This window comes from Podarcis filfolensis (genome assembly GCF_964270895.1).
Source record: "Podarcis filfolensis genome assembly, chromosome: 10".
NCBI classification, from domain to species: domain Eukaryota; kingdom Metazoa; phylum Chordata; class Lepidosauria; order Squamata; family Lacertidae; genus Podarcis; species Podarcis filfolensis.
Window position 1 is genome coordinate 70,878,808 of NC_139612.1, and position 25,130 is coordinate 70,903,937.

Sequence of the window (25,130 nt, forward strand, 5' to 3'; positions counted from 1 at the left end):
CAACTGGCAGAGCACCAGACTCAGGGTTGAGGGTTTGAGTCCCACGTTTAGGCAAAAGATTCCTTCATTGCAGGAGGTGGGACTAGGTGAAACCTTGTGGTCCCTTCTAGCTCTACAACTCTATGATTCTATCATTTGTGAAGCACGTCGTTAAACTGTGGAACTCACTCTTTCAGGAGGCAGTGAAGATCACCAAATTGGATGTCTTTGAAAGAGGATCAGAAGGGGCTACTTTGCTCAGAGGCGGCAATGCTTCTGACCACCAGATTTTGGAAGCCGCAAAAAACCAGAAGCCTTTTTTGCCAGGTATTTTAGGCCAAGACATACCAAAAGAAACGAGGACTTTATATATGTATGCCACTGCAAGCAGCGAAAACGTTGACTGCACAAAATCAGAAGACTGGAGGAATACCAACTAAAGAACAACGGCAAGAGAAGTTGATGAACTATCCAGAACTGGCAAAAAATGACAGATTAAGAGGAAAAGACAACAGCGACTTTGAAAAAGAATGGGAACAGTTTATATTATATTTGCAGAAACAAAGGAAGTCAATAGACTTGATGGCAGGATTCAAATAAACATTCACATTATTAGTACTAGAAAATGTTTAGAAAATAGTGAAATATTATACTGTACAGTCATACCTCGGGTTAAATGTGCTTCAGGTTGAGCATTTTCAGGTTCGCTCCACGGCGACCCGGAAGTAACGGAGCACATTAATTCTGGGTTTTGCCGCTCGCGCATGCGCAAACGCTCAAAATGACGTCATGCGCATGTGCGGAAGTGGCGAATCAAGACCCGCAGACATGCTTGCACGGGTTGCGTTCGCTTCCGGGTGTGAACGGGGCTCTAGAATGGATCCTGTTCGCATCCAGAGGTACCACTGTATTTACTTTTATTTTTATGTTTTTAGGCTTGATGTTATGTTATTAATAACTTTTTCTGTTAGGAGATAGCAAAGTGGGTGAAAAGAGAAACAAACCAGAAGCGGAAGTTGGGGAAAGCCCTGGAGGGGAGGGAGAGGGGAATATATAGTGAATGTTAAGAAATTGAGATGTATGTAATGAATGAAAAAGAAAAATGAATAAATTTTTTTATTAAAAAAACCCAACAGATTTTGGAAGCTGCAGGAAAGGAGAGGGGTCTTGCGTTCGAATCCTGCTTGCGCATCTGCTTGGCCACTGTGATAACAGGATGCTGAACTAGATCCATAGCTGTCAACGTTTCCCTTTTTTTAAGGGGAAATTCCCTTATTCCGAATAGGATTCCTCGCAAGAAAAGGGAAAAGTTGACAGCTATGAGTAGATCCTGCAGGCCTCTTCCGATGTTCTTGTGTCCGCGCGGCAGAAACGCTTGCCACATCGATGTGGCGCCCTGTGCGCGAGAGAGATGGTGAAGGAGACTCTCCCAAGCCAGCTGTGACACTGGGCGCACATCTGTGCATGCCTTTCGTATGTCCCTCTGCTGGATTTGCAAAAAAAAAACCCCAAAGTCCGGGGCTGTCACTGTGAATCATTTGCGGGCAGATGCGTCCCCCGGCCCACATAACTTCCGTGTGCAAAAGGCGACGCTCCTTTGTCGAGAGCTCGGCCGGGACTGAGTGGTGCCTGGGCGCTTTTCCCAGAAAACCCCTCCTGATCCCAGTTTAATTAAGAACAGCTGGGGCTGCTCCAATGGAACTGGGGGGAGGCAGACTGGAATGTGGGGGGAGGAGAGAGAGCGTCTAGGCCCCGCACGCCGAGTGGCCTTTGGAATATGTGGTCAACTCTCGGCCTGGAGTTGGGTGAGTGGACTGAGAAAAGACAGAAGTGAAACCCTGCCCCAGCCGCTGCCAATATTTTCGTACCTCTTCCCCCCCTTGCATTGTAAAGCTGTTTGCAAGCCACGGGAACCAGAAAGACACCATTAAGCAGTTGGTCCCTTACTTTTATGGAGACACGGGTGGCACTGTGGGTTAAACCACAGAGCCTAGGACTTGGGAAGGTCAGCGGTTCAAATCCCCATGACAGGGTGAGCTCCCGTTGCTCGGTCCCTGCTCCTGCCAACCTAGCAGTTCGAAGCACCTCAAAGTGCAAGTAGATAAATAGGTACCACTGCGGCAGGAAGGTAAACAGTGTTTCCGTGCGCTGCTCTGGTTCGCCAGAAGCGGCTTAGTCATGCTGGCCACATGACCCGGAAGCTGTACGCCGGCTCCCTCGGCCAGTAAAGCGAGATGAGCGCCGCAACCCCAGAGTCGGCCACGACTGGACCTAATGATCAGGGGTCCTTTCACCTTGACCTTTTACCCTTACCTTTCCCACCCTGACCTAGCCACAGTGATCCATGTGACGGTCAGCTCCAGGCTTGACTACTGTAATTCGCTCTACGCAGGGCTGCCCCAGAAACTCCAGCGGGTGCAGAATGCTGCAGCAAGGCTCCTCACGGGGTCCCTGCCATGGGAGTATATTCACCCAGTGCTTTACCAGTTGCACTGGCTCCCGGTGGAGTATTGGGTCAGGTTCAGGGTGCTGGTTTTGACTTTTAAAGCCCTTTGTGGCTTAGGGCCCTCGTATTTACGGGACCGCCTCTCCTGGTCTGCCCCGCAGAGGACCTTAAGGTCCATGAATAATCATAGTTTAGAGGTCCTGGGCCCTAAGGAAGTCAGATTATCCTCCCCCAGGGCCAGGGCCTTCTCAGTGATGGCTCCAACCTGGTGGACTGCTCTGTCCCATGAGACCAGGGCCCTTCAGGATGTAACCTCCTTCCGCCGGGCCTGTAAGACAGAGCTATTCCGCCTGGCTTTCAATTTGAATTTAGCCTGATCTTTTATTTTTTTTTTTTAAATAATATTTATTAAAATTTTTCAAAAATACAAAAAATATCACTTTACGGGACTCCCCCCTTCCCCCACCCCTACCATATTCCCCTTTCATATTGTTGGCCAAACAAGTTCCCCATTCAAATTGAAACTTAATTTGTTTTACAGTAAAAAAAAGAAAAAAAAAAAACCCAGTGTTCTTTCCCCAAGACCCACCCCATGTCATTCCACAATTTCCATTTTTTAATAAAAGAAGCACCCCAGATAATAGAAACAGAAAAGGTAGAGAATAAAAAAAATATAATGAATAATAGACCAATTCAGCAAAAAATAACCAAGTTGGCAAGCCTTTGGAGTTTTAGTTCTCCCCCCCCTGTCCCCGGTTTAATTTCCCCCTGACCATCAACCCCTGGTGTCTGCCTGGAATTCTTAAGACCATAAATCACAACTTTTCCCCAACTCCTTGCTGGCTTTTTCTTTTTTAAAATTAAAAATAAATTTTTTTGAAAATCAAAATTATTATTATTATCATTATTTTCCAAAACTTTAACTTCAGTCTTTAATAAAACTGTAATAGAACTCCCTCCATTGTTCTTTCCAGGTTGTAGTCTAATTTCCCTTTGTTCCGCTGCTAAAACGTTGTAGTTCGAAAGTTTGGTAAGTCTGCAGGGATGGTTGTTATTCAGGGGCAAAACCTTACGTTCAGTCCCTTCCTTTCTTCAATAGAAAAATCTATTGTCTCCTTTAAAAAAACAAAAAAGAAAACACCCTGAAGACGAGATGTTATTTCCGTTTTGCAGCTTTCCCAGAAGATAACCAGTCCTGTAAAGTTCCATTGGTGTTTTTCCACTTTCCCAATCCTTGTAATGTCCCGAAACTCCTCAAGGGGGATTGTTGTATCTTTGTTTCCTCTAATCCAAAAGTCAATTTGTTATCCATATTCGCCATTTTGTATCCAAATTTTAACAAGTTGTAGCAAATTGTATCAAATTTAACCAGCCAAGTTCTCATAATAAAATCCACTCCGCTTTTCGACTTTGACAGCTATTTTGACAGCTGTCAAGATCTCCGACTCCTTTCACCAGGCTCTCTCTTCAGTCACCCCGGTTCCCAGGGGGGGGGGTTGCGTTTCCCTTCTCCAGTTCCTCCTCCAGCACAGTTCTTGTAGTTCCCCATCGTGAAATTTTGGATTTTTATCAGCAATGCAAGCCTTTTTGGGTCTTGGTTTCCCCGTCCTTGTTTTGGAAAGTTTACAATAGGGAGGGGACTGACTTCCTTTTTGGATCCCCCCCGCTCGTATCCAATTCGAAAAAAAAAATTTTTTTTTCCTCCTTTTGAACCCGATTTCCAAATTTACTCACGGGTTGTTGTTGAAAAGTCCGAATTTTCAATGGAAGAAGTCAGCGCTCTCCGCCGAATGGCATGCGGCTTCGCTCAGCAGGGGAAGCAGAGAACTCAAGGCACCACGCTTCTCCCCGGCACCCGATCCGTAGCCTTTAAAAAGGCTCCTTCACGAGTCGGGAGGGCGCTAACGGTGCAAGCCGAGTCTCCATGTCCACGGCCTCCGTGGCCGTGGTTTCTAAGGGTCCCCGCATCGCCGGTGCGGTAGAACCCAGCCCCTGCCGAGCAGACTCCCTCCGGAGCTCGGAGGGAGTCCGCCATTCGGCGATGGCGCCAACCCGGAAGTCCTTAGCCTGATCTTTTATTCCCCTTCCTTCCCTCCCCCTCCCCTTTCTATGAAGATCACCCGCTCTGGGATCCCACAGCTAATTCTTCCCTGGCCTCCTTGCTGGCCCAAGTAGGACCAATTCAGCCAGCTAGCCCTGGGGATTATCTAAGGCTTATTTCCCCAAAAATGATTTTTGAATTTTATTGTTAATCATGTTTTTATACTCTATTTTATGCTGCTTTTATAATTAAAGTGTTTTAAATTTGTTGTTAGCCGCCTTGAGCCTGGTTTTTTGAACCGGGAAGAGCGGGGTATACATAAATTATTATTATTATTATTATTATTATTATTATTATTATTATTATTATTATCTGTCCTGCATCTTTGAACATTCAGGAGAGCGAGGAAAAGTCCAGGCATAATTCGCTATTTTGGTGCCTGATCCAGGGAACGCGAAACAGTCTGAAGTCTCATTGACTCCAGCGGGAAGGGAAGAAGAATGCTCTTAAATGCAAAATTGGCTGGATCCTGCCTCTTTCCCCAGGGAAGGGAACCCAGAGGACAGAGGAAGGTTCTGCCCCATGTGCTCTAGCAAAGAGGAGATGCGAACAGTTGCTTTTCCATCCAGCCGCCAAAGAAGAGTCTGGTTACTGGGATAGCTCAGTCAGTAGAGCACGAGACTCTAAACCCTCAGGGTGTGGGTTCGAGTCTCACATGGGGCAAAAGATTGCTGCATTGCGGGGGGTTGGACTAGATGATCCTTAGGGTCCCTTCCAAATCCACAGCCCTATGATCTATGATCTAAGTGCAAAATGGGCCAGTTTGGGCTCCAGTAAAATTGAATCCCATAAAGGAAAACGTTCCATTTCCCTCTGTGAGTTCGTGGAAACATTTATTGTTTATTTCGTAAAATGTGTACACAGCTTAATTGTATTTATTTTCAACAATAAAAAGGAACCTTCAACATGTTTCACAAAATAAGATAAAGCAATAAAATTACCACCCAGAAAAAACGGCAACAATAATTTAATGCATTCTTGAAGTTAAAATGATGATAGGCCAAAAACAGAGCTTGCACGAACTCTGTAAACATCTGGAGAGGCTAGTCTAAACAAAAATGTTTTTAGTAAAGGTAAAGGGACCCCTGACCATTAGGTCCAGTCGTGGCCGACTCTGGGGTTGTGGCGCTCATCTCGCTTTATTGGCCAAGGGAGCCGGCGTACAGCTTCCGGGTCATGTGGCCAGCATGACTAAGCCGCTTCTGGCAAACCAGAGCAGCGCAAGGAAACACCATTTACCTTCCCGCCGGAGCGGTACCTATTGATCTACTTGCACTTTGAGGTGCTTTCGAACTGCTAGGTTGGCAGGAGCTGGGACCAAGCAACAGGAGCTCACCCTGTTTTGGGGATTCGAACCGCCGACCTTCTGATCAGCAAGTCCTAGGCTCTGTGGTTTAACCCACAGCACCACCCGCATCCATAAAAATGTTTTTAGGAGGTGCTAAAAAAAGTGATTTGAAGGTGACTGCCTGCTATCAATAGGCAGGGAGTTCCACAGTGTAGATGCTGCCACATTTAAAAATTGAATGTCTTTTGAATGTGGAACATGGGGATCTGCCTTGCATCGAGGAAGACTCCTGGTTCATCCAGCTCAGCAGCTCAGCAAGGTTTCAGGCGGGGCCTGTGCTAGTCCTGCCTGGAGAGACCATCAGGGTCTGAACCTGGGACATTCTGCACGCCAAGCTTAGCACTGAGCCAGGAATCTTTCCAAAGAGGTACACAGAAAGCCGTCCAATACTGAGCAAATCCAGTAGTCCATCTAGCTTCATACTGCTTGCACTGGCTGGCAGCTGCTGGTCAGGGTTTCAGGGCAGTGGACTCACCCAGCCTTGCCTGAAGGTCCTGGAGATTTGAACCCAGGACCTGACAGCAGTTTCCAGAAAGAATAAAACCAGTAAAAACAGCTAAAAGCAAATGTAAACTGTCCTGTGATCCTCGGACGAAGTGCTGTATAGAAATTTAACAAACAAACAAACAAACAGACAACCCTCAAATTACGGTAAATATTTCACTTTCCACTTTTTAAAGTTGCAATACCTGGTTACTAGGCATTGTATGTTACAGATGGTTGAGTTATCAGAACTTCAGAGGCATAACAACAACACTGCAGAACAAATCTAAGCTCCCAACATATTCCCCCTTTTCTGTCCACAGCCAACCTCAAAACCCTGCCATCCATTTAACCAATAGAATTTATTCGCCTGTATATAGGATTGTACAGTGTTATTTGTCATGAGAAGACACTCCCTCAATGGCATCTCACATAAACTTTAAAAAGAAATTTAACAAAAATAAAGGTGTAACATCTTCAAAAATAAATATAAAGAGGGAATGCAGACGAGTGTCAAGACGTTTTGGCAGGTCACATTCATAATATACAAAATATAACTTATTCAAAGCCAAGGGCAAAAGAAATATATCCAAATTTCTCTTTCAAGAAATTAAGAGAAGCAAGAAACTAAAAGCAGATTTGAACACACTGATCCACATTCAAGATATCTGGGTAGACTTGGCTAAGAAAAAAATATTGTTTTAGCAGGCACCAAAAAGAGCACAGCAGAGATGCATGCTGGATGTCCAGTGGCAGGGAGTTCCACGGGAAAAGATGGATTTCTTTAAAAACGTGGAATGGGGATGGGGCGCCTGGCTACTATTTCAGGATTTAGAAACTGGAGGAAAACACAGACTATAACCCAGTTTTGCAAACCGTAAAGCCATGTGAATGAACGGACCCCAAAGATCTGGAGAGGGACGCATAGACTAATCCGGCTAGGCTCTGGAAGAAAAGTTTCCTTGCCCTGTTTCCAAGAGGATCACGGAATGAGAGAACCGTAGAACTGGAAGGGAACACCAAAGGTCATCTAGCCCAACCCTCTAAGGTTCAGGAATCAGACCCCCCCATTCTTAGGGGTTCCCAAAATAGAGGTGCCACCCCCAGAGAGAGCCAGGATCTCGGACTCACCGTTGTCCCCATAGTAGTGGAGGGGGGTTTCCTGGGCGGCCCCCGGGAGGCTGTGCCAGGCGCCCTGAAGGGCCAGCGCTGCCCACTGGACGGCGTAGAGCTGCCAGCACCCCGGCATGGCCCCTGCGCCCCAGATTCATCGGTGGGGGGCACCCAGAGGTGGCGGCGATGGGGCAGGGGCTCCTCTCCAGCCCTAGGAAGCCGCGGAGATGGACGGAGGGATGCGATGCCAGATGCGCCCAGATGCGCGCGGGCGCGGAAGGTTCGCCGCGGGCGCTCCGGCGAGGGGGCAGGGTCCCTTCCCGGGGTGGGAATGGGGGTCTCAAGCAGCCCCCTCCCCACAGCGAGTCTTGAGAAGGGGAAAGGTCTTCAAGGAGGAGGAGAAGGAAAGGGGCTGGGTGAGGATGGGCGCCGCCGCCGTGCAAGCCCGTCCCCGCTCCTCCTTCGCCGGCGATGCGGGGCTGCGCCCACCCCACACCGCCCCACGGGGGGAGCAAGGGGGAGAGAGAGGCTCGGCTCGGGCAGGACCCGCAGCTCCCGGGGTGGGAGCGAAAACCCGAGGCGGATCCCGGCTCCGGATCAGAAGCAGCAGCAGGAGCGCGGAAAGGAGCGCACGGTTAAACGGCGGAACGCGCGCCCGCAGGAGGCAGCCATGGGCACCATCCGTCACTGCATCAGAAACGCCGGCTGGATGAGGCCTGTGGTTCATTTATTCCAGCATCCTGTGTTGGCCAACCACATGTCCATCATGGGAAACCCGCAAGCAGGATTCGAACTGAGTTCCAGCTGCGAAGGCCTGCTCCCTCGGCCATAGCTGTCAACTTTTCCCTTTTCTTGCGAGGAATCCTGTTCGGAATAAGGGAATTTCCCTTTAAAAAAGGGAAATGTTGATGATGTATAGATAGCACTTGACTCCTGTTAAACTAGCAAAGATCTATCATAACTGTGATAACCTATGTTGGAAATGTAAAGAAAAAGAAGGAACTTTTTACCATATGCGGTGGACGTGCCCTAAGGTGAAAGACTTCTGGGAAAAGATTTATAATGAATTGAAAAAAATGCTGAAATATACATTTATAAAGAAACCAAAGGCCTTTCTTCTTGGAATGACAGGTTTGGAATTGTCCAAGAAAGATGTTAAATTATTTTTGTATGCCACAACTGCTGCGCGAATCTTATTAGCTAAGAAGTGGAAATTGCAAGAAGTACCAACTGTGGAAGAATGGCAGATGAAGATGATGGATTTCTCGGAGCTAGCCGACCTGACCAGTCCGTGACCAGAAGGAGGAGTATCAGGAAGAATGGACGAAACTGAACGACTATTTAGTTAAATATGTGAAGTTAAATTAATTGGAAAAAGCTTGCAATTGCCAGATAGGCTTAGGATTTAAATATGTAATATGAGGAATTATTATGTTTAATGCTGAATGAATATGAAAGAAACAGGTTAAGCGATCAAGTTAATTATATAAGAATTTGGATTTGGAAAACCGTTAAAATGACATATACTGAAATTCAACTAGGGGGATACAAGGAAGTCGCTTAACAATGTTAATAAGATTAGTTTTAATAAGATTATGATTTATGTTTGTTTGTTTATTTGTTTGTATGTTTATAAGTTTGTGAAAATCAATAAAAAAAATTGAGGGGGGAAAAGGGAAACGTTGACAGCTATTCTCCCTTCCTGCGATAAGTGAGGTTACAGGGAACCAGGCAGAGGGCCTTCTCGGTGGTGGCGCCTGCCCTGTGGAACGCCCTCCCACCAGATGTCAAAGAGAACAACAACTACCCGACTTTTAGAAGACATTGGAAGGCAGCCCTGTTTAGGGAAGTTTTTAATGTTTGATGATTTATTGTATTTTTAATACAATAAAAATATAAATAAATGTATGGTTGGGGTATACATTTATTATTATTATTATTATTATTATTATTATTATTATTAGTCTCCTAGGTTTTCGATCATGCAGCAGTATCATAATGCCATTATGCAAACTTTTGAGACAACCACATGGGGACTATTGTGTACATTCCTTCTTTACGCAGCACAGAGTTAACCCATGGAACTCCCTCCCACAGGATGGCCACCAACTTGATCTAGGTCCGTATAGTTAAAGCCATGGTTTTCCCAGTAGTGATGTATGGAAGTGAGAGCTGGACCATAAAGAAGGCTGATCGCCGCAGAATTGATGCTTTCGAATTCTGGTGCTGGAGGAGACTCTTGAGAGTCCCATGGACTGCAAGAAGATCAAACCTCTCCATTCTGAAGGAAATCAGCCCTGAGTGCTCATTGGAAGGACAGATCCTGAAGCTGAGGCTCCAAGACTTTGGCCACCTAATGAGAAGAGAAGACTCCCTGGAAAAGACCCTGATGTTGGGAAAGATGGAGGGTGCAAGGAGAAGGGGATGACAGAGGACGAGATGGTGGGACAGTGTTCTCGAAGCTACCAGCATGAGTTTGACCAAACTGCGGGAGGCAGTGGAAGACAGGAGTGCCTGGCATGCTCTGGTCCAGGGGGTCACAAAGAGGCGGACACGACTAAACGACTAAACAACAACAAGCATGTAAGTATCCCGCTGACCACTATCAGAGACAGGATACTGGGCTCAGTGAGTAGGGCTCCCTTTATGTACATTTTATTGATTTATTGACTTATTGATTTCCTAATTCCATCTCAACTGGAGCTCGAGGTTGCGTAATATACTCAAAAGCAAAAGGGTGTGTGTGTGATTCCTTCCTCTCCCATGAAAAAGAGAGAGAAGAAATTGTGCACGATTCACAGTTGTGCCATCAGCTAATAATGATGATGATGATGTATTAGGTTCATTGCATACTTGGGAATAAAACCCTGCGTTGCTTGCATAAATTTGTTTGCAACAAGTATTGGCACCCTCATTAAAATGCTGGTGTATCAGGCTGCACATTCTGAATGCAAAGCCCCCAGGGCCTAAAAAAATATGGCTACCCCAACTGGCTACTGGAGTGGCTAGCAGGAGAAAATACACTGACATATGTCCATCAGGGCTGAAGGCTGCTTGGAATGCTGCTGCCCCCTAGTGTACAGATGCGGCACTGTCTAGCTGTTTTTGGTGAGTTTTCATTACAGTGGTACCTTGGTTCTCAAACTTAATCCGTTCCGGAAGTCCGTTCCAAAACCGAAACGTTCCAAAACCAAGGTGCACTTTCCCATAGAAAGTCATGCAAAATGGATTAATCTGTTCCAGACTTCTAAAAACAACCCCTAAAACAGCAATTGAATATGAATTTTACTATCTAACGATAGTACATCACTACTGGGAAAACCATAGCTTTAATGATACGGACCTTTGTTGGCAAGGTGATGCCTCTGCTTTTTAAGATGCTGTCTAGGTTTGTCATTGCTTTTCTCCCAAGAAGCATGTGTCTTTTAATTGCCTTGTTGTGGCGAAGGGGCTATGAGCTATGCCGTGCAGGGCCACCCAAGATGGACAGGTCATAGTTCTGACCAAACGTGATCCACCTGGAGCAGGAACCCGCAAGCCACTCCAGTATCCCTGCCAAGAAAACTCTATGGACAAAGACAACAGGCGTATAAAAAAATAATTTGTTACGTTAAAATAATAATAATTAAAAAATCGAAAAAAAGAATTGTAGTGTTGGAAGGAGGTCAGGATCCAACCTCGGACTTTCTGAGATGTTCCAACCCCAAAGTCCCCCCTCCCACTGAGCCCATCTCCTGAGCGTGGGGCAGAGGGGAGATGGAATCACAGCTGAGCTCCCTCCCTCCCACCCACCCACCCCTCCCCACTCACACAATGACCCCCAGCTGGCCCCCTTAGTAGCTGCGATGTTTCTAACCTCTCCATAGCTCCAGTCTGCTAATCCTCTTTGTTAGCAAAGCCTATTACCCAGGATGAGTGTGTGTTAGAATGGGGCAGGGCAAGGGTTTCCCCCCCTCCCTGCACACCTTGCTGTCCCTCCCCCCCCCCCCCCCCGCCTTCCCTTCCAGCCACACACTGAGATCCAGCTTGCAACTTCCACAGCCAGAAAAGGCACCGCCCACATTCTGGTCCATTGAGTGGGGTTAATCTCATAGCCTATGTCATTCTCCCATTGTTTTTTTATTGGGTCTAGGGGGGTTGTGGGATTTTGGAGTAGTATTTTGTATATTGCGGATACCATCCCTTTACTGTTTCCCTTTGTTGTTAGGAGGAGGTTTTTGAAAGTTGTCAGGGGCCTAGTTGCTGCTGATTTTACTGTTGGGTTGTTTAAGAGGCATGTAGCTGCAAGTATTAGGCATCACCCCAGAATTGGCCCTACTAAACATCTTCCAAGACAGCAATGCCCATTTACACCACAAAGAACTCATAACCCACCTACCTTCAGCAGCCAGAAACACCATAACCAGACACTGGAGAGACCTGTCAGGAGTAAGCATGGACCAATGGTACCAAATAGTATGGGAAACAGCCCTACTAGAAAAATTATCCAATAAACTGAAACTGACACGGGCACAAACAGAAGAAGACTCCTTTACCACATATGGCTCCCCTTTATCACATACACAGCCCAACAAGACAATGACAATAATCCACCAACAGCATACAAATCAATATGGCTAACCTGATCCAAAACACCCACCCACCTCACTCACACACGAAAACAAAGATCACCACAGACAATCACAAACAAACAACCACACCCTAGGCCAACCCCAACCTCTCTCACCACCAAAGGAACACAAGTGAACAGCACAAGCAACACTGACACCAAACCCTACATGTTGTTGCTGTTGTCGTTTAGTCATGACCGACTCTTTGTGCCCCCCTGGACCAGAGCACGCCAGGCACTCCTGTCTTCCACCGCCTCCCGCAGTTTGGTCAGACTCATGCTGGTAGCTTCGAGAACACTGTCCCACCATCTCGTCCTCTGTCGTCCCTTCTCCTTGTGCCCTCCATCTTTCCCAACATCAGGGTCTTTTCCAGGGAGTCTTCTCTTCTCATGAGGTGGCCAAAGTCTTGGAGCCCCAGCTTCAGGATCTGTCCTTCCAGTGAGCACTCAGGGCTGATTTCCTTCAGAATGGAGAGGTTTGATCTTCTTGGTTTGTTCCCTACATACATTAAGCATAATAGAAACATCGCCACCCGACCCCACCTCCACCCATCTTCCCCCCTCCACCGCTTTTCTTCCTAATGTCTCAACAAATGAAACGGATTTGTAAAAATGTTACATGGAAAAAATACGAGAGACACTACACATACTTCTGTAAAACAAGAAAATCTTTAATAATAATAATAATAATAATAATAATAATAATAATAATAATAAATAAAATGGACCGCCCTGGGACTCCGATGGAGATCTACGGCATCACCCCCTCGGAGGGGGGCATGATCAGAGAATCAGAGAACCATAGGCTTGGAAGGGAATCCCAGGGGTCATCTAGTCCAATTCATTTTGTTTGTTTTTTAAGTCGTTTGTAAAAAGTTCCCACTCTTCTTTAAAGTCACGGTTGCCCTTGTCTCGCAGTTGGTACGTCAATTTCGCCAGTTCTGCGTAGTTCGTCAATTTCTCTTGCCACTGTTCATATTATCCAATGGGAAAATATCAGGGAAATTGTATTTTCCCGAACAGGTTCTCCACCTCTCACACACGGTCATCTGACCTCTGCTTCAAGACTTCCAATGAATCAGAGAATCGGTCCAGTATACCTGAAGGAGCATCTCCACCCCCATCATCCAGCCTGGACACTGAGGTCCAGCTCCGAGGGCCTTCTGGCGGTTCCCTCCCTGCGAGAAGCCAGGTTACAGGGAACCAGGCAGAGGGCCTTCTCGGTGGTGGCGCCCGCCCTGTGGAACGCCCTCCCACCAGATGTCAAAGAGAAAAACAACTACCTGACATTTAGAAGACATCTGAAGGCAGCCCTGTTCAGGGAAGTTTTTAATGTGTGACATTTTAATGTATTTTTAGTCTTTGTGGGAAGCCGCCCAGAGTGGCTGGGGAAGCCCAGATAGATGGGCGGGGTACAAATAATAAATTATTATTATTATTATTATTATTATTATTATTATTATTTAGAACTGGGAAGGACCGCCAAGGGTCATCTAGTCCAACCCCCAGCAATGCAGCAATCTCAGCTAAAGCATCCCTGACAGCTGGCATCCAACCTCTGCTTAGAAACCTGCAAGGACGGTGAAATATACTCAGAGTCGAGTGTGGATTTCATGCTCTTTATTCAGCTCATAGTAGTGAGGAATGGAAGTTCCCCAAAAATATCTGCTTTATATACATTATTTACACAATGGGCCACACATGATTGGCTAATTCTCCTGTAGGCCAATCAGGTTGTGGATTCACTTCCACCTGGAGCTGGATTGGGTGGCTCCTGTGGACCAATCAGACTGCTGCATTCTGGATCCTATTGTTCTAGGACCAAGCAGACTGCTGCCTTTTGCATCCTATTCAGCTCAGTACATAACAGACGGAGAGTCCACAACCTTCTGATAAAGTCTGTCCCGTCGTCCAACAACTCTTCCTGATAGGTGACCTGCTAGAAGTTTGCAAGGTGAGTTTTTCTCCTTCTCTCCTAACAGAAGACGCAGTAGACATCTGGCAGAGGTGAACGTTGGAAGAATCAGGACAGATCAAAGTCTTTCTTTGCACTGTGCCGAGTTAGACTGTGGAACTCCCTGCTACAGGAAGCTGCAACGTGGATGGGTTTAAAATCTTGTGGGTTGGTATTTTAATCTTGTTTTTAAGTTGTATTTCACTCAACTTGTTTTTAATATTGGTTGTTAGCCACCCTGAGCCCAGTCTCGGCTGGGGCCGGCGGGGTATAAACAAAATTATTATTATTATTTTTATTATTATTATTATTATTATTATTATTATTATTATTATTATTAGAGGATTGTGCCTGTGAATACTTTCTTTATCCTGAGCAAACCGTTTGGAATGACTGGGTAAGGTGTAGTATGAGACTGATATTTTCTAATTTTTATGGTTTACCACACATTGTAATGTGGGACGCGGGTGGCACTGTGGGTTAAACCACAGAGCCTAGGGCTTGCTGATCAGAAGGTCGGTGGTTTGAATCCCCGCTACGGGGTGAGCTCCCATTGCTCGGTCCCTGCTCCTGCCAACCTAGCAGTTCGAAAGCACGTCAAAGTGCAAGTAGATAAATAGGTACCGCTCCGGCGGGAAGGTAAACGGCGTTTCTGTGCGCTGCTCTGGTTCGCCAGAAGCGGCTTAGTCCTGCTGGCCACATGACCAAGAAGCTATACGCCGGCTCCCTCGGCCAGTAAAGCGAGATGAGCGTCGCAACCCTAGAGTTGTCCGTGACTGGACCTAATGGTCAGGGGTCCCTTTACCTTTACACATTGTAATTGGAGTGCTGTTTTGTATCATGCAGCTTTTCGGACTTATGAAGCGTGTAGTGAAACCTGTAATATATCCCGAGAACAGGTCTCCTTTTGCCCACTTGCCTTATTCTCACCAGGGTGGCGGCTTTGATTTGCCTTCCCGCGATTGATCCATGCATACGGCTTTGTGTTTCCAACTCAAGACCCATTGGAGAACATCTCATCCAGTTCAAAACAGCTTTGGAAAACTTTTTCGTATTCTCCAGTCTGCTGCTTTTACAATTAAGTGTTTTAAATTTGTTGTTAGCCACGCTGAGCCCAGTTTTTGAACCGGGAAGGGTGGGGTATAAATAAAAATAAAAAGCAGCATAAAATACAGTATAAAAACATGAATAACAATAAAATGCAAAAATCAATTTTGGGGAAATAAGCCTTAGATAATCCCCAGGGCTAGCTGGCTGAATTGGTCCTACTTGGGCCAGCGAGGAGGCCAAGGGAGAATTAGCTGTGGGGTCTCAGAGCAGGTGATCTTCATAAAAGGGGAGAGGGAGGGAAGAGAAGGGAAATAAAAGATCAGACTGAATTCAAATTAAAGGCCAGGCAGAATAGCTCTGTCTTACAGGCCCAATGGAAGGAGGTTAAATCCTGCAGGGCCCTAGTCTCATGGGACAGAGCACTCCACCAGGTCGGAACCACCACTGAGAAGGCCCTGGCCCTGGTGGAGGATAGTCTGACTTTCTCAGGGACATGTAAACTATGGTTGTTCATGGACCTTAAGGTCCTCTGCAGCGCAGACCAGGAGAGATGGTCCCGTAGATACGAGGGCCCTAAACATCTTCAACCATCAGAAAGTTCTTCCTGATGTTCATGTGGAATCCACTGAATCCACTGAGCTGGGTTTTCCCCTCTGGAGCATCAGAAAACAAGCTTGCTCCATCTTCCACGGGATAGAAAATGGCTCTCATATCTCCTCTTTTCCAGGCTAAATATACCGAGCTCCTTCAACCGTTCCTCATCAGGTTTCGTTTCCAGACCCTTGATCATCTTGGTTGGCCTCTTTTGAAAGATGGCTCTCACACCAATTCTCAGTCTCCTCTCAGTCACTCCAGGACATGGGAATCTGCCTTATAGATACAGACCCTCGACCCCTTGAGCTCAGAGCTGCCTACACTGTCAGGAGCTCGTCCTACACTCGAGTCATGTGAAAGACAACCATCCCATGACTGCATTCATGGAGCAGGAATTCTAACATCCACAGACCTGCAGCGCCTGCTCTGCGGTTTCAGAGAGAGGACTCTTTCCAGCTTCATCTGGGGACGCCAGCAGGGATCAAAACCGGAACTTGATGTGTGCAACATGGGTTCTCTGCCCTTTGGCTGCCACCTTTCCTCTTCTCCAGAGAGCCAGTGTGGTGAAGTGGTCAAGAGCGGTAGACTTGTAATCTGGTGAACCGGGTTCACATCTCCGCTCCTCCACATGCAACTGCTGGGTGACCTTGGGCCAGGCACACTTCTTTGAAGTCTCTCAGCCTCACTCACCTCACAGAGTGTTTGTTGTGGGGGAGGAAGGGAAAGGTGAATGTTAGCCGCTTCGAGTCTGCTTCGCATAGCTGTCAACTTACAGATTTGAAAATAAGGGACCAGCAGCCTCGAAAATAAGGGATCAGCAGCCAAAATAAGGGATTTTCCGGGCACAGGTATGTTCAACTTCTGAGCCCCTCTGAGCCAAAGGCAGAAAGCCCAGCCAGCAGCCAAATGAAGCCTCATCAATAAGGGACAGCAGCGGGACATGGCGCTGGGATAAGGGACTGTCCCGCCAAATAAGGGACACTTGACAGCTATGCTCCGTCGGCTAGTGATAAAGCGGGATATCAAATCCAAAACTCTTCTCTTCTTCTCTTCCAAGGCCTGTGTGTGTCTGCGTGTGTCCGAGGGAACCCAGGCAGGGCCTTTTGCCCAGAACAGCACTCTGCGTGTTTTGCTGCGGGGCCTGTTTGTTCCACCGGCACAGACCCTCCCTCCCTGCCCCCGACAGACCACAACCCACTAGACCCCAGGAACAGCTGGCATCACTTAAAGCCCCCTGGGTCACCTCGGAACAGGCTCCCTCCGCCCACCCCCTGCCTAACTCAAAGCAGCTGCTCTTAGAGAATTAGGCGGACAACAATTGTTCTTCCATACCCTCCAAGCGCCCCCATATATTGATTTAAGGACGTTCATGGAAAATCAGCCTGCGCACCCCCGCTTTAGGGCATCTTTGCACTGTCCTCTGCTTGGAGCCACAAAAACGCCTGTATCTAAACCCCTAAAGGATGCTCTTATCAATCAATCAATCTTTATTACGGTCCAGAGACACAACAAATCGTTACAAAGCAATGCACAATTCAGACAGCCTACCTCCAGGTTAAACAAGCATTTTGTTCAGACTTAAAGATAGGGATCATTGGTTCTTGCAACCACCGATAAAAACTTCGCCACTGCTAATGTTCTGGCATTTCTCCGGTCTTCCAATAGGAACCTGACATAGTGAGCCTCTGATTTTCCCGGGAAAGGTACCAGCAAGGGTAATATCAGTTCAGCCCTGGCTTGCTCATATTTCGCACAGTGCAGCAAAATATGTTTTGTGGAATCAATGTCTTGAACACACAAGCAAAGGCTGTCCTGGCAAGGAACTCCTCTCAACCTGCCATCCAACACTGCAGAAGGAAAGACGTTTAGTCTGGCTTTGGTGAAAAGCCTTCGATAGTTTGGTACTATCAGGTTTTTAATGTAAGGTGTTAACTTAAAGACATGCCCATATTGTACTCCTACTGCCAGCAGACTACAGACTGATCGCAAGTCACTGTGTGCATTATCCCATAATCTTTGCTTTAACATCTTTTGGGCGCCTTCATAACCCATTTGCTGACAAACTCCTCATTGGTCAGGTGTTGGTACAAACCCTTCCCTAGATCAAGCACTGAAATCCTGAGCCAATGTTTTAGGGCAGATGCTCTTATTGTTAGGGAAGAAATAGCTTCACAAGAGGGGTGGCGCATACCCTGAGAAATTTCTCTCTTTTTAAAATTTTTACTTAAACTTTTCACGTTTATACTTTTCACCGATTTTACAATCATTTTGACATTTCAAAACTTGACGTCCTCCCCCCCCTCTTTCTGCTGTTCCTTAAATTTATTTTTAATATCTTCTGCATATCCTAATTAACTTAATTTGCTCATTTATTCATCTTCTCTAAACATCCACTGCAGGTTTCATAATAAAAATAGGGCATAGCTGTCAACGTTTTCCTTTTTTTAAGGGAAATTCCCTTATTCCGAATAGGATTCCTCGCAAGAAAAGGGAAAAGGTGACAGCTATGAAATAAGGTAATAATAATAATAATAATAATAATAATAATAATAATAATATCCTGCCCACCTGACTGGATTGCCCCAGCCACCTCTGGGGGGGCTTCCAACGTATATAAAAACATAATAAAACATTAAACATTAAAAAAACTTCCCTATACAGGGCTGCCTTCAGATGTCTTCTAAAGGTTGCATAGTTACTTATCTCCTCCACTCAGGGAGTCAAATAACTCCTTATCTTCCAACATTCCGTTGATGAAAACAGGGATGTCCAAAGGAAAAGAGGACATTCCGGGATCAGTTCAGAAACCGGGACGGCTTCTGTCAATCTGGGTCTGTCCCTGGGAAATAGGGTCTGTTATGTACTGAGTTGAATAGGATCCAAACTGCAGCAGTCTGATTGGTCCTAGAACAATAGGATCCAAAAGGCAGCAGTCTGATTGGTCCTAGAACAATAGGATTCAGAATGCAGCAGTCTGATTGGTCCTAGAACAATGCAGCAGTATGATTGGTTGGCAGGAACCACCCAATCATGCTCCAGATAGAAGTGAATCCACAACTTGATTGGCTTACAGTAGAATTCCGGAATTAGCCAATCATGTGCAGCCCATTGTGTAAATAATGTATATAAAGCAGATGCTTTGAGGGGACTTTCATTCATTCATTCCTCCTCACCACTATGAGCTGAATAAAGAGCATGAAATCACTTTGCGACTCTGAGTATATTTCAGGGTCCCTAGGAGGGTCTGGGTAATGTCCCCCCAAGGAAGCAGCCTGGGGGAGACGGGTGCTCAAACCCACTGCCTCTGCCTGTCCTTGCGAACACATCACAATTTGTGCTCAGGGCGGCATCAGGAGTGCTAGGCGCAATCCTGCAACTTTTTGCTCCGCAAATGTCCCAGTCAGGGTGGGATGGGGGCGCTTGTTCTGCTGTGCCGCTGCTGAAGAGCATGTGTAGGCAAAGTAAGGCCCGGGGGCCGGATCCGGCCCAATCGCCTTCTTAATCTGGCCTGCGGATGGTCCGGGAATCAGCGTGTTTTTACATGAGTCGAATATGTACTTTTATTTAAAATGCATCTCTGGGTTATTTGTGGGGCACAGGAATTCATTCATTTTTTCCCCCTTCAAAATATAGTCCGGCCCCCCACAAGGTCTGAGGGACGGTGGACTGGCCCACGGCTGAAAAAGGTTGCTGACCCCTGCGGTAGTGCATGAGACTCTTCTTCTCAGTGTTGTGGGTTTGAGATTCACACACACACACAATTTTTTTGTTTTGCAATTTAAAATACTCATTTTAACATCCTTAAAATATCAATGACTTCCTTCCTCTTTCCATGGTTCATTCTGCATATCATAAATCCCTGCATACTTTACAAAAAACTAAAACATTCAGTATTCCATTATTGCATCCATCAAAACCAGGGCCAGATTTACGTTTGATGAATGAATGTTTTTTTGTGTTGAATATATGCTATACGGTAATTGATGGACCGAATAGGTACCTAAAGCCATTTGCACATCACCAAATATGTATTTTATCAAAGTAACTGTTGAACTGAAATACAATTAAAAAGATCAAAACTTATTTACACCGTTGAACTTATCTTCACGCTGCCAACGTTTTCAGGTGTACACAATTTTTTCCATATTATTCAATAAACGTTTTCCAATCTTCTCTAAACGTATATGTCCTTCTTGTTCTCTTATTCTCTATGTTAAGTCTGCGAGGTCCCAACTATAAAGGAGAACGGCAACTGAAGCCGACGGAATACGCGCTGCGTGCGCTCCTGTATGTTCCAAACCACTGCTGCGCATTTTTCTGCGTAAATTTGCCGTTCTCTCTTTCTGCAGACCGCTTCGAGGTTTTCCCCTCACCCTACGCGGTGCATAAATTTTATGCAGAGACACACGCCCATGCACAAAACCCTCTTCCATATGTGCTCCCCGCCTGCTAAGTGGCCACACGGCCAGCTCGTGCCTCTGCCAGCGGAGACCGCTGGGTGCCACTGGCGGCCGCCTTGCCCGTCCCATCCCTGCTGGTCTAATGCAGGTCAATCCGGCCTGAATCCAATTACCCGGCTGGCAGGAGGGCATTAGCCGGACGCCCACCTGACCAGGCCCCACAGGGTTAACGCTGAGCCGCCGCCTCGGGAACAGCTGCCGCCGGCTTCTCCCAGGCTGTTGCGCCAGGAGGCACAACTCGGAGGAGACCCGCGCACCCCTTGGATTTCGCATTTGCAGGGGAGCTCCAGGCTGCCGAAGATGGTGCTTCCAGGGCACAGGACTTAGGAGACGGTCGCCATGAAGCCCTGCGGCTGGTGCTGAAGGAAGCCGGCTGCTTGCAAGGGCAGGTACCTACCTGGACAGGTGCGACGCAGCGGAGGAGTCTCCCCGACGCCAGCCAGGTAAGGCATTCATTTGCAGAGCCTGGCTAATGCTTGGCCCCAGAAAACCCTCCCAGAAAACTGGCTTCCCCAGTTTTCTGGCTTCCCCGAAAACCCTCCCAGGAACATTTGAGATTTTCTCCGGTTTTTTCCTCCCCGGGACAGAGGAGCCACGGGGCAGGGGGGTGGTTGGCAGCAGCGGTAGGTAGAAGGCAGAGGGAGGCATTGCAAAGCCACAGCGAAGCAGGACAGATCCTGAACTGCCGATGATTGTCAGGAACAGCGGGGTTCTCATTCATTCATTGGTATATTGCACGGTTCTACCTTCCCCACAAATAATAAATTTTATTTATACCCTGCCCTCCCCAGCCAAGACCGGGCTCAGGGCGGCTAACCCCCGATATAAAAACAAACTGATTGAAATTCAACTTAAAAACAAGATTAAAATACAACATCAAAACATTAAAATACAGCCTCATTTCAATGGAGACTCAAATCAAAAACTTCTTGGGGGATGAAAGCGTCAAGTCTTCACCAAGGCTAACTTTCCAGACTGGTCCTATATGGGCCAGAAAAAAGCCAGTGAAGTCCCCAAATGGAATTCCATCACAGGAGGAGAAAGGAAAAAAGAAGAGGGGGAGGGAATCAAATTGATTCCAAGCCTTGCCCGACACTCTGACCACGACACCATAAGGGTAGTGTTCCCATCGCCTCTTCCCCCATAGCGTCAATTCTCATCCCTGCTCACCTGTCAAATGCAGACAGCTTCCAGGTACCTTCTCCTTTCTGAGGTTTTGCAGGTGCTTCCGCGGGGCGGACTGGGTGCTGTTCATCTGCACAAGTTTCCAAAAGCACCCACACAATAGCCTAGACCAGGGGAAAACATTTAGGCTTGTGCATTTCATGATTTTATCAAATGTTATTGGTCGCTCAGTTTGATCTCCCTATCTGGTCTTCTACATCTCGTTGTCTCCCGTGTCTCAGGAATATGCTGTTGTTTTTCTCAATCACAGCTGAGTGGCGATTTATTGCAACTTTCATTACTATTTGCCGATATTTGGAGAGTTCTTGCGTCACATTGTATTCCAAGCGGATGGCTGAATGTTGCTCTAGGTGGTTAATTATAAAGTCACAATCTTTATTGTGACTTATTTGCATCAGGTTGTCGTAGGACATGGGTAGGCAAACTAAGGCCCGGGGGCCGGATCTGGCCCAATCGCCTTCTCAATCCGGTCCACGGATAGTCCGGGAATCAGTGTGTTTTTACATGAGTAGAATGTGTCCTTTTATTTAAAATGCATCTCTGGGTTATTTGTTCGGCATAGGAATTCGTTCATTATTTTTTTCAAAATATAGTCCGGCCCCCCGCAAGGTCTGAGGGACAGTGGACCGGCCCCCTGCTAAAAAAGTTTGCTGACCCCTGTTGTAGAATGAGCGATCTTTGCGGCACATTGAATGGTCTCTGCGGCTTGTGGACCGCATTGCGGTGTGCAAAATATAAGTGAAAATGAAACGAAAGGTGGGGAGACTTCGCTTTTTAAAAACTTCCGCAGTGGGGTCCTTTTCCCCGGATGGGGGCAAGTTCTGGTTCTGATCTTCAAGACTGATCAGGAAATCTCTCTACTTTGAAAAGCCGACATCAGTGGCTCAAGTTCGTCACTTTTGTCGAATTAATTGAACTAAATAGTTTTAATGGGATTGGGAATAAATGTGCAACTAATCGTTCCTGTTTTGAATGTGATGGTGTTTTTATAGACCTTAGTGGCTCATGCAAACAGTTATTCAGAATAATACTTTTTATTGCGTAGGGGGAACAAAGGATTAATTTATGGAATCGAGGGGCTTGTGGCAGGAAAAAGTTTGGGAAGTGCTGGTCTAAAACATAGAAACAGCATCAGGTTCCTGAAGGCTAACAAATGTCTGAGATCTGAGAGCCAGCAAATTAAAAGGACAGCCTTTGACAGGCAGGCAGGTTTGGAAAACAACATCTGTGGTCTCTTGGCGTGTTTTAATGGGGGAGGGCAGAGCTGTTGCCAAATTATTAGGAAGAATTTACCCCCCTCTCTTTTCCGGTTTTTGTGTGTTTGACAGGAGATGGATCTGCAGATGAACCTCAGCCTAGTATTGTTGTTGTTTAGTCATTTAGTCGTGTCTGACTCTTTGTGACCCCCTGGACCAGAGCATGCCAGGCACTCCTGTCTTCCACTGCCTCCCGCAGTTGGGTCAAACTCATGCTGGTCTCTTGGAGAACACTGTCCCACCATCTCGTCCTCTGCTGTCCCCTTCTCCTTGTGCCCTCCATCTTTCCCAACATCAGGGTCTTTTCCAGGGAGTCTTCTTTTCTCATGAGGTGGCCAAAGTATTGGAGCCTCAGCTTCAGGATCTGTCCTTCCGGTGAGCACTCAGGGCTGATTTCCTTCAGAATGGATAGGTTTGATCTTCTTGCAGTCCATGGGACTCTCAGGAGTCTCCTCCAGCACAAGAATTCAAAAACATCAATTCTTCGGCGATCAGCCTTCTTTATGGTCCAGCTCTCGCTTCCATACATCACTACTGGGAAAACCAGAGCTTGAACTATATGGACCTTTGTCGGCACACCCTAGTATGAAGATAAGTATATCTGGCCATCTGTCAGGGATTATTTAGTCGTGGTCCAATCGATGACCCTTGGGGTCCTCTTTCAACTCTACAGTTCCATAATTTTGTATGCCACCTGCAAATTCCTGAAGATTTGTTGAAACCATAGAAGTATAAGAAGAAGAATGCTATTCATTTATATCCCGTCTTTCTCCCAGAATGGGATTGCAAAGCAGCTCACGAAAGAGAACTTAAAAGCAAACAATAAAAAATTTAAAAAATTGTCCAGTAGCACCTTGTTGTTGTTTAGTCGTTTAGTTGTGTCCGACTCTTCGTGACCCCCTGGACCAGCGCACGCCAGGCACTCCTGTCTTCAGTAGCACCTTAGAGACCAACTAAGTTTGTTCTGGGTATAAGCTTTCGTGTGCATGCACACTTCTTCAGAAAGCTTATATCCAGAACAAACTTAGTTGGTATCTAAGGTGGTACTGGACAATTTTTAATTTTTAATTTATTTATTTTGACTGTGTCAGACCAGCACGGCTACCTAACTGAATTTAAAAGCAAATGAAGATAGTTAGAAACATATTAATGGTCCTGGTTAAAAAGCAATTGTGGTATCTACAGAATTAAACAATGTAAAAAAAATATGTCTGCTATTGGAGAGGGGAACAGGACAGCGCACTATTTAAAATTCCCATTCTTATTGACAGCCACTCCCCCAAAACCTGCTGGAATAGAGAGGGTTTCACCTGCTGGCAGAGGGACAAGGAGGGATCCAGTCTGGCTTTTCTAGGCAGCGAGTTCCAAAGTTGCCTGGAAGCAGCCACCACCGAGAAGGCCCTGTCCCCTGTCTCCACCCGATAGGCCTGTGAGGGTGACAGGACTGAGAGCAGGGTCTCTCCTGAAGATATCAGAGCCCAGGGGTGGTGCCTAGGGGAGGATACAGCCCTTCAAATTTTCCGCTCTCAAAGAATTCTGGGCTTTGTAGTTTAAGACTTTCTGGGAATTGCAACTCTGCGAGGGGCGAGCGGCAGAATTCCAGAATTCATCAAGGGAAAGAATGTCCTTCAAAGACAGAGTCCCTAGGCAGGGAGTTCCAAAGTTGCCACCACCAAGAAGGCCCTCTCCCGCAATCCCTACCCAGTAAGGGAGGCAGGTCAGAGGGAAGGGTCTCCGAACCCGGGCAGATTTGTAGGAGAGGATATGCTCTCCCGATAGACTGGGCCTAAGCTTTGAGGGCCAGTGGAGAATCTGGCAGCCCTGAAGGCGTTTTTCCTGGTGGGAAAGGCATTTGGGTTTTTTCGAGGAGAAAATCCGGGAGCGAGGCAGAGGGGAGAGAGCAGCTTGTGTATCTTGTGCCGTCGGAAGGATGCCAAAGCTATCCAAATATCCAAAGGGATTTTTTAAAGAAATAATAATAATAATTTTATACCTTGTGTGTACTTTGTTTCTCAATTCCATCCTTTTTACCTGGCTTTGAATGTTTTGTGGTGACCTCCCACCAGATGTCACAGAGAACAACAACTACCAGACTTTTAGAAGACAACTGAAAGTAGCCCTGTTTAGGTAAAGGGACCCCTTATCATTAGGTCCAGTCGTGGCCGACTCTGGGGTTGCGGCGCTCATCTCGCTTTACTGGCCGAGGGAGACGGCGTACAGCTTCCGGGTCATGTGGCCAGCAGGACTAAGCCGCTTCTGGTGAACCAGAGCAGCGCACAGAAACGCTGTTTACCTTCCCGCCGGAGCAGTACCTATTCATCTGGAGCTGGGACTGAGCAATGGGAGCTCACCCCGTCGCGGGGATTCGAACCGCCGACCTTCTGATCGGCAAGCTCTAGGCTCTGTGGTTTAACCCACAGCGCCACCCGCGCCCCTATTTAGCCCTGTTTAGAGAAGCTTTTAATGTGTGATTCATTACTGTATTTAATATTTTGTTGGAAGCCACACAGAGTGGCTGGGGAAGCCCAACCAAGTGGGCGGGGTATTAATAC

General features: G+C 46.7%; 1 protein-coding gene and 1 long non-coding RNA gene across 2 annotated transcripts in view; one reads left to right on the forward strand and one right to left on the reverse strand.

The window, feature by feature from the left end:
• Nucleotides 1–7,949, reverse strand: part of KCP (kielin cysteine rich BMP regulator) — a 101,906-nt gene extending 93,957 nt beyond the window's left edge. The window contains exon 1 of the mRNA XM_083572461.1: nucleotides 7,489–7,949. Coding sequence (XP_083428587.1) covers nucleotides 7,489–7,606 — 118 coding nt within the window. The 5' untranslated portion in view covers nucleotides 7,607–7,949. The remainder of the gene's footprint in view (nucleotides 1–7,488) is intronic.
• Nucleotides 1–25,130, forward strand: part of LOC310743172 — a 204,632-nt gene that overhangs the window by 151,930 nt on the left and 27,572 nt on the right. The window lies entirely within an intron of this gene.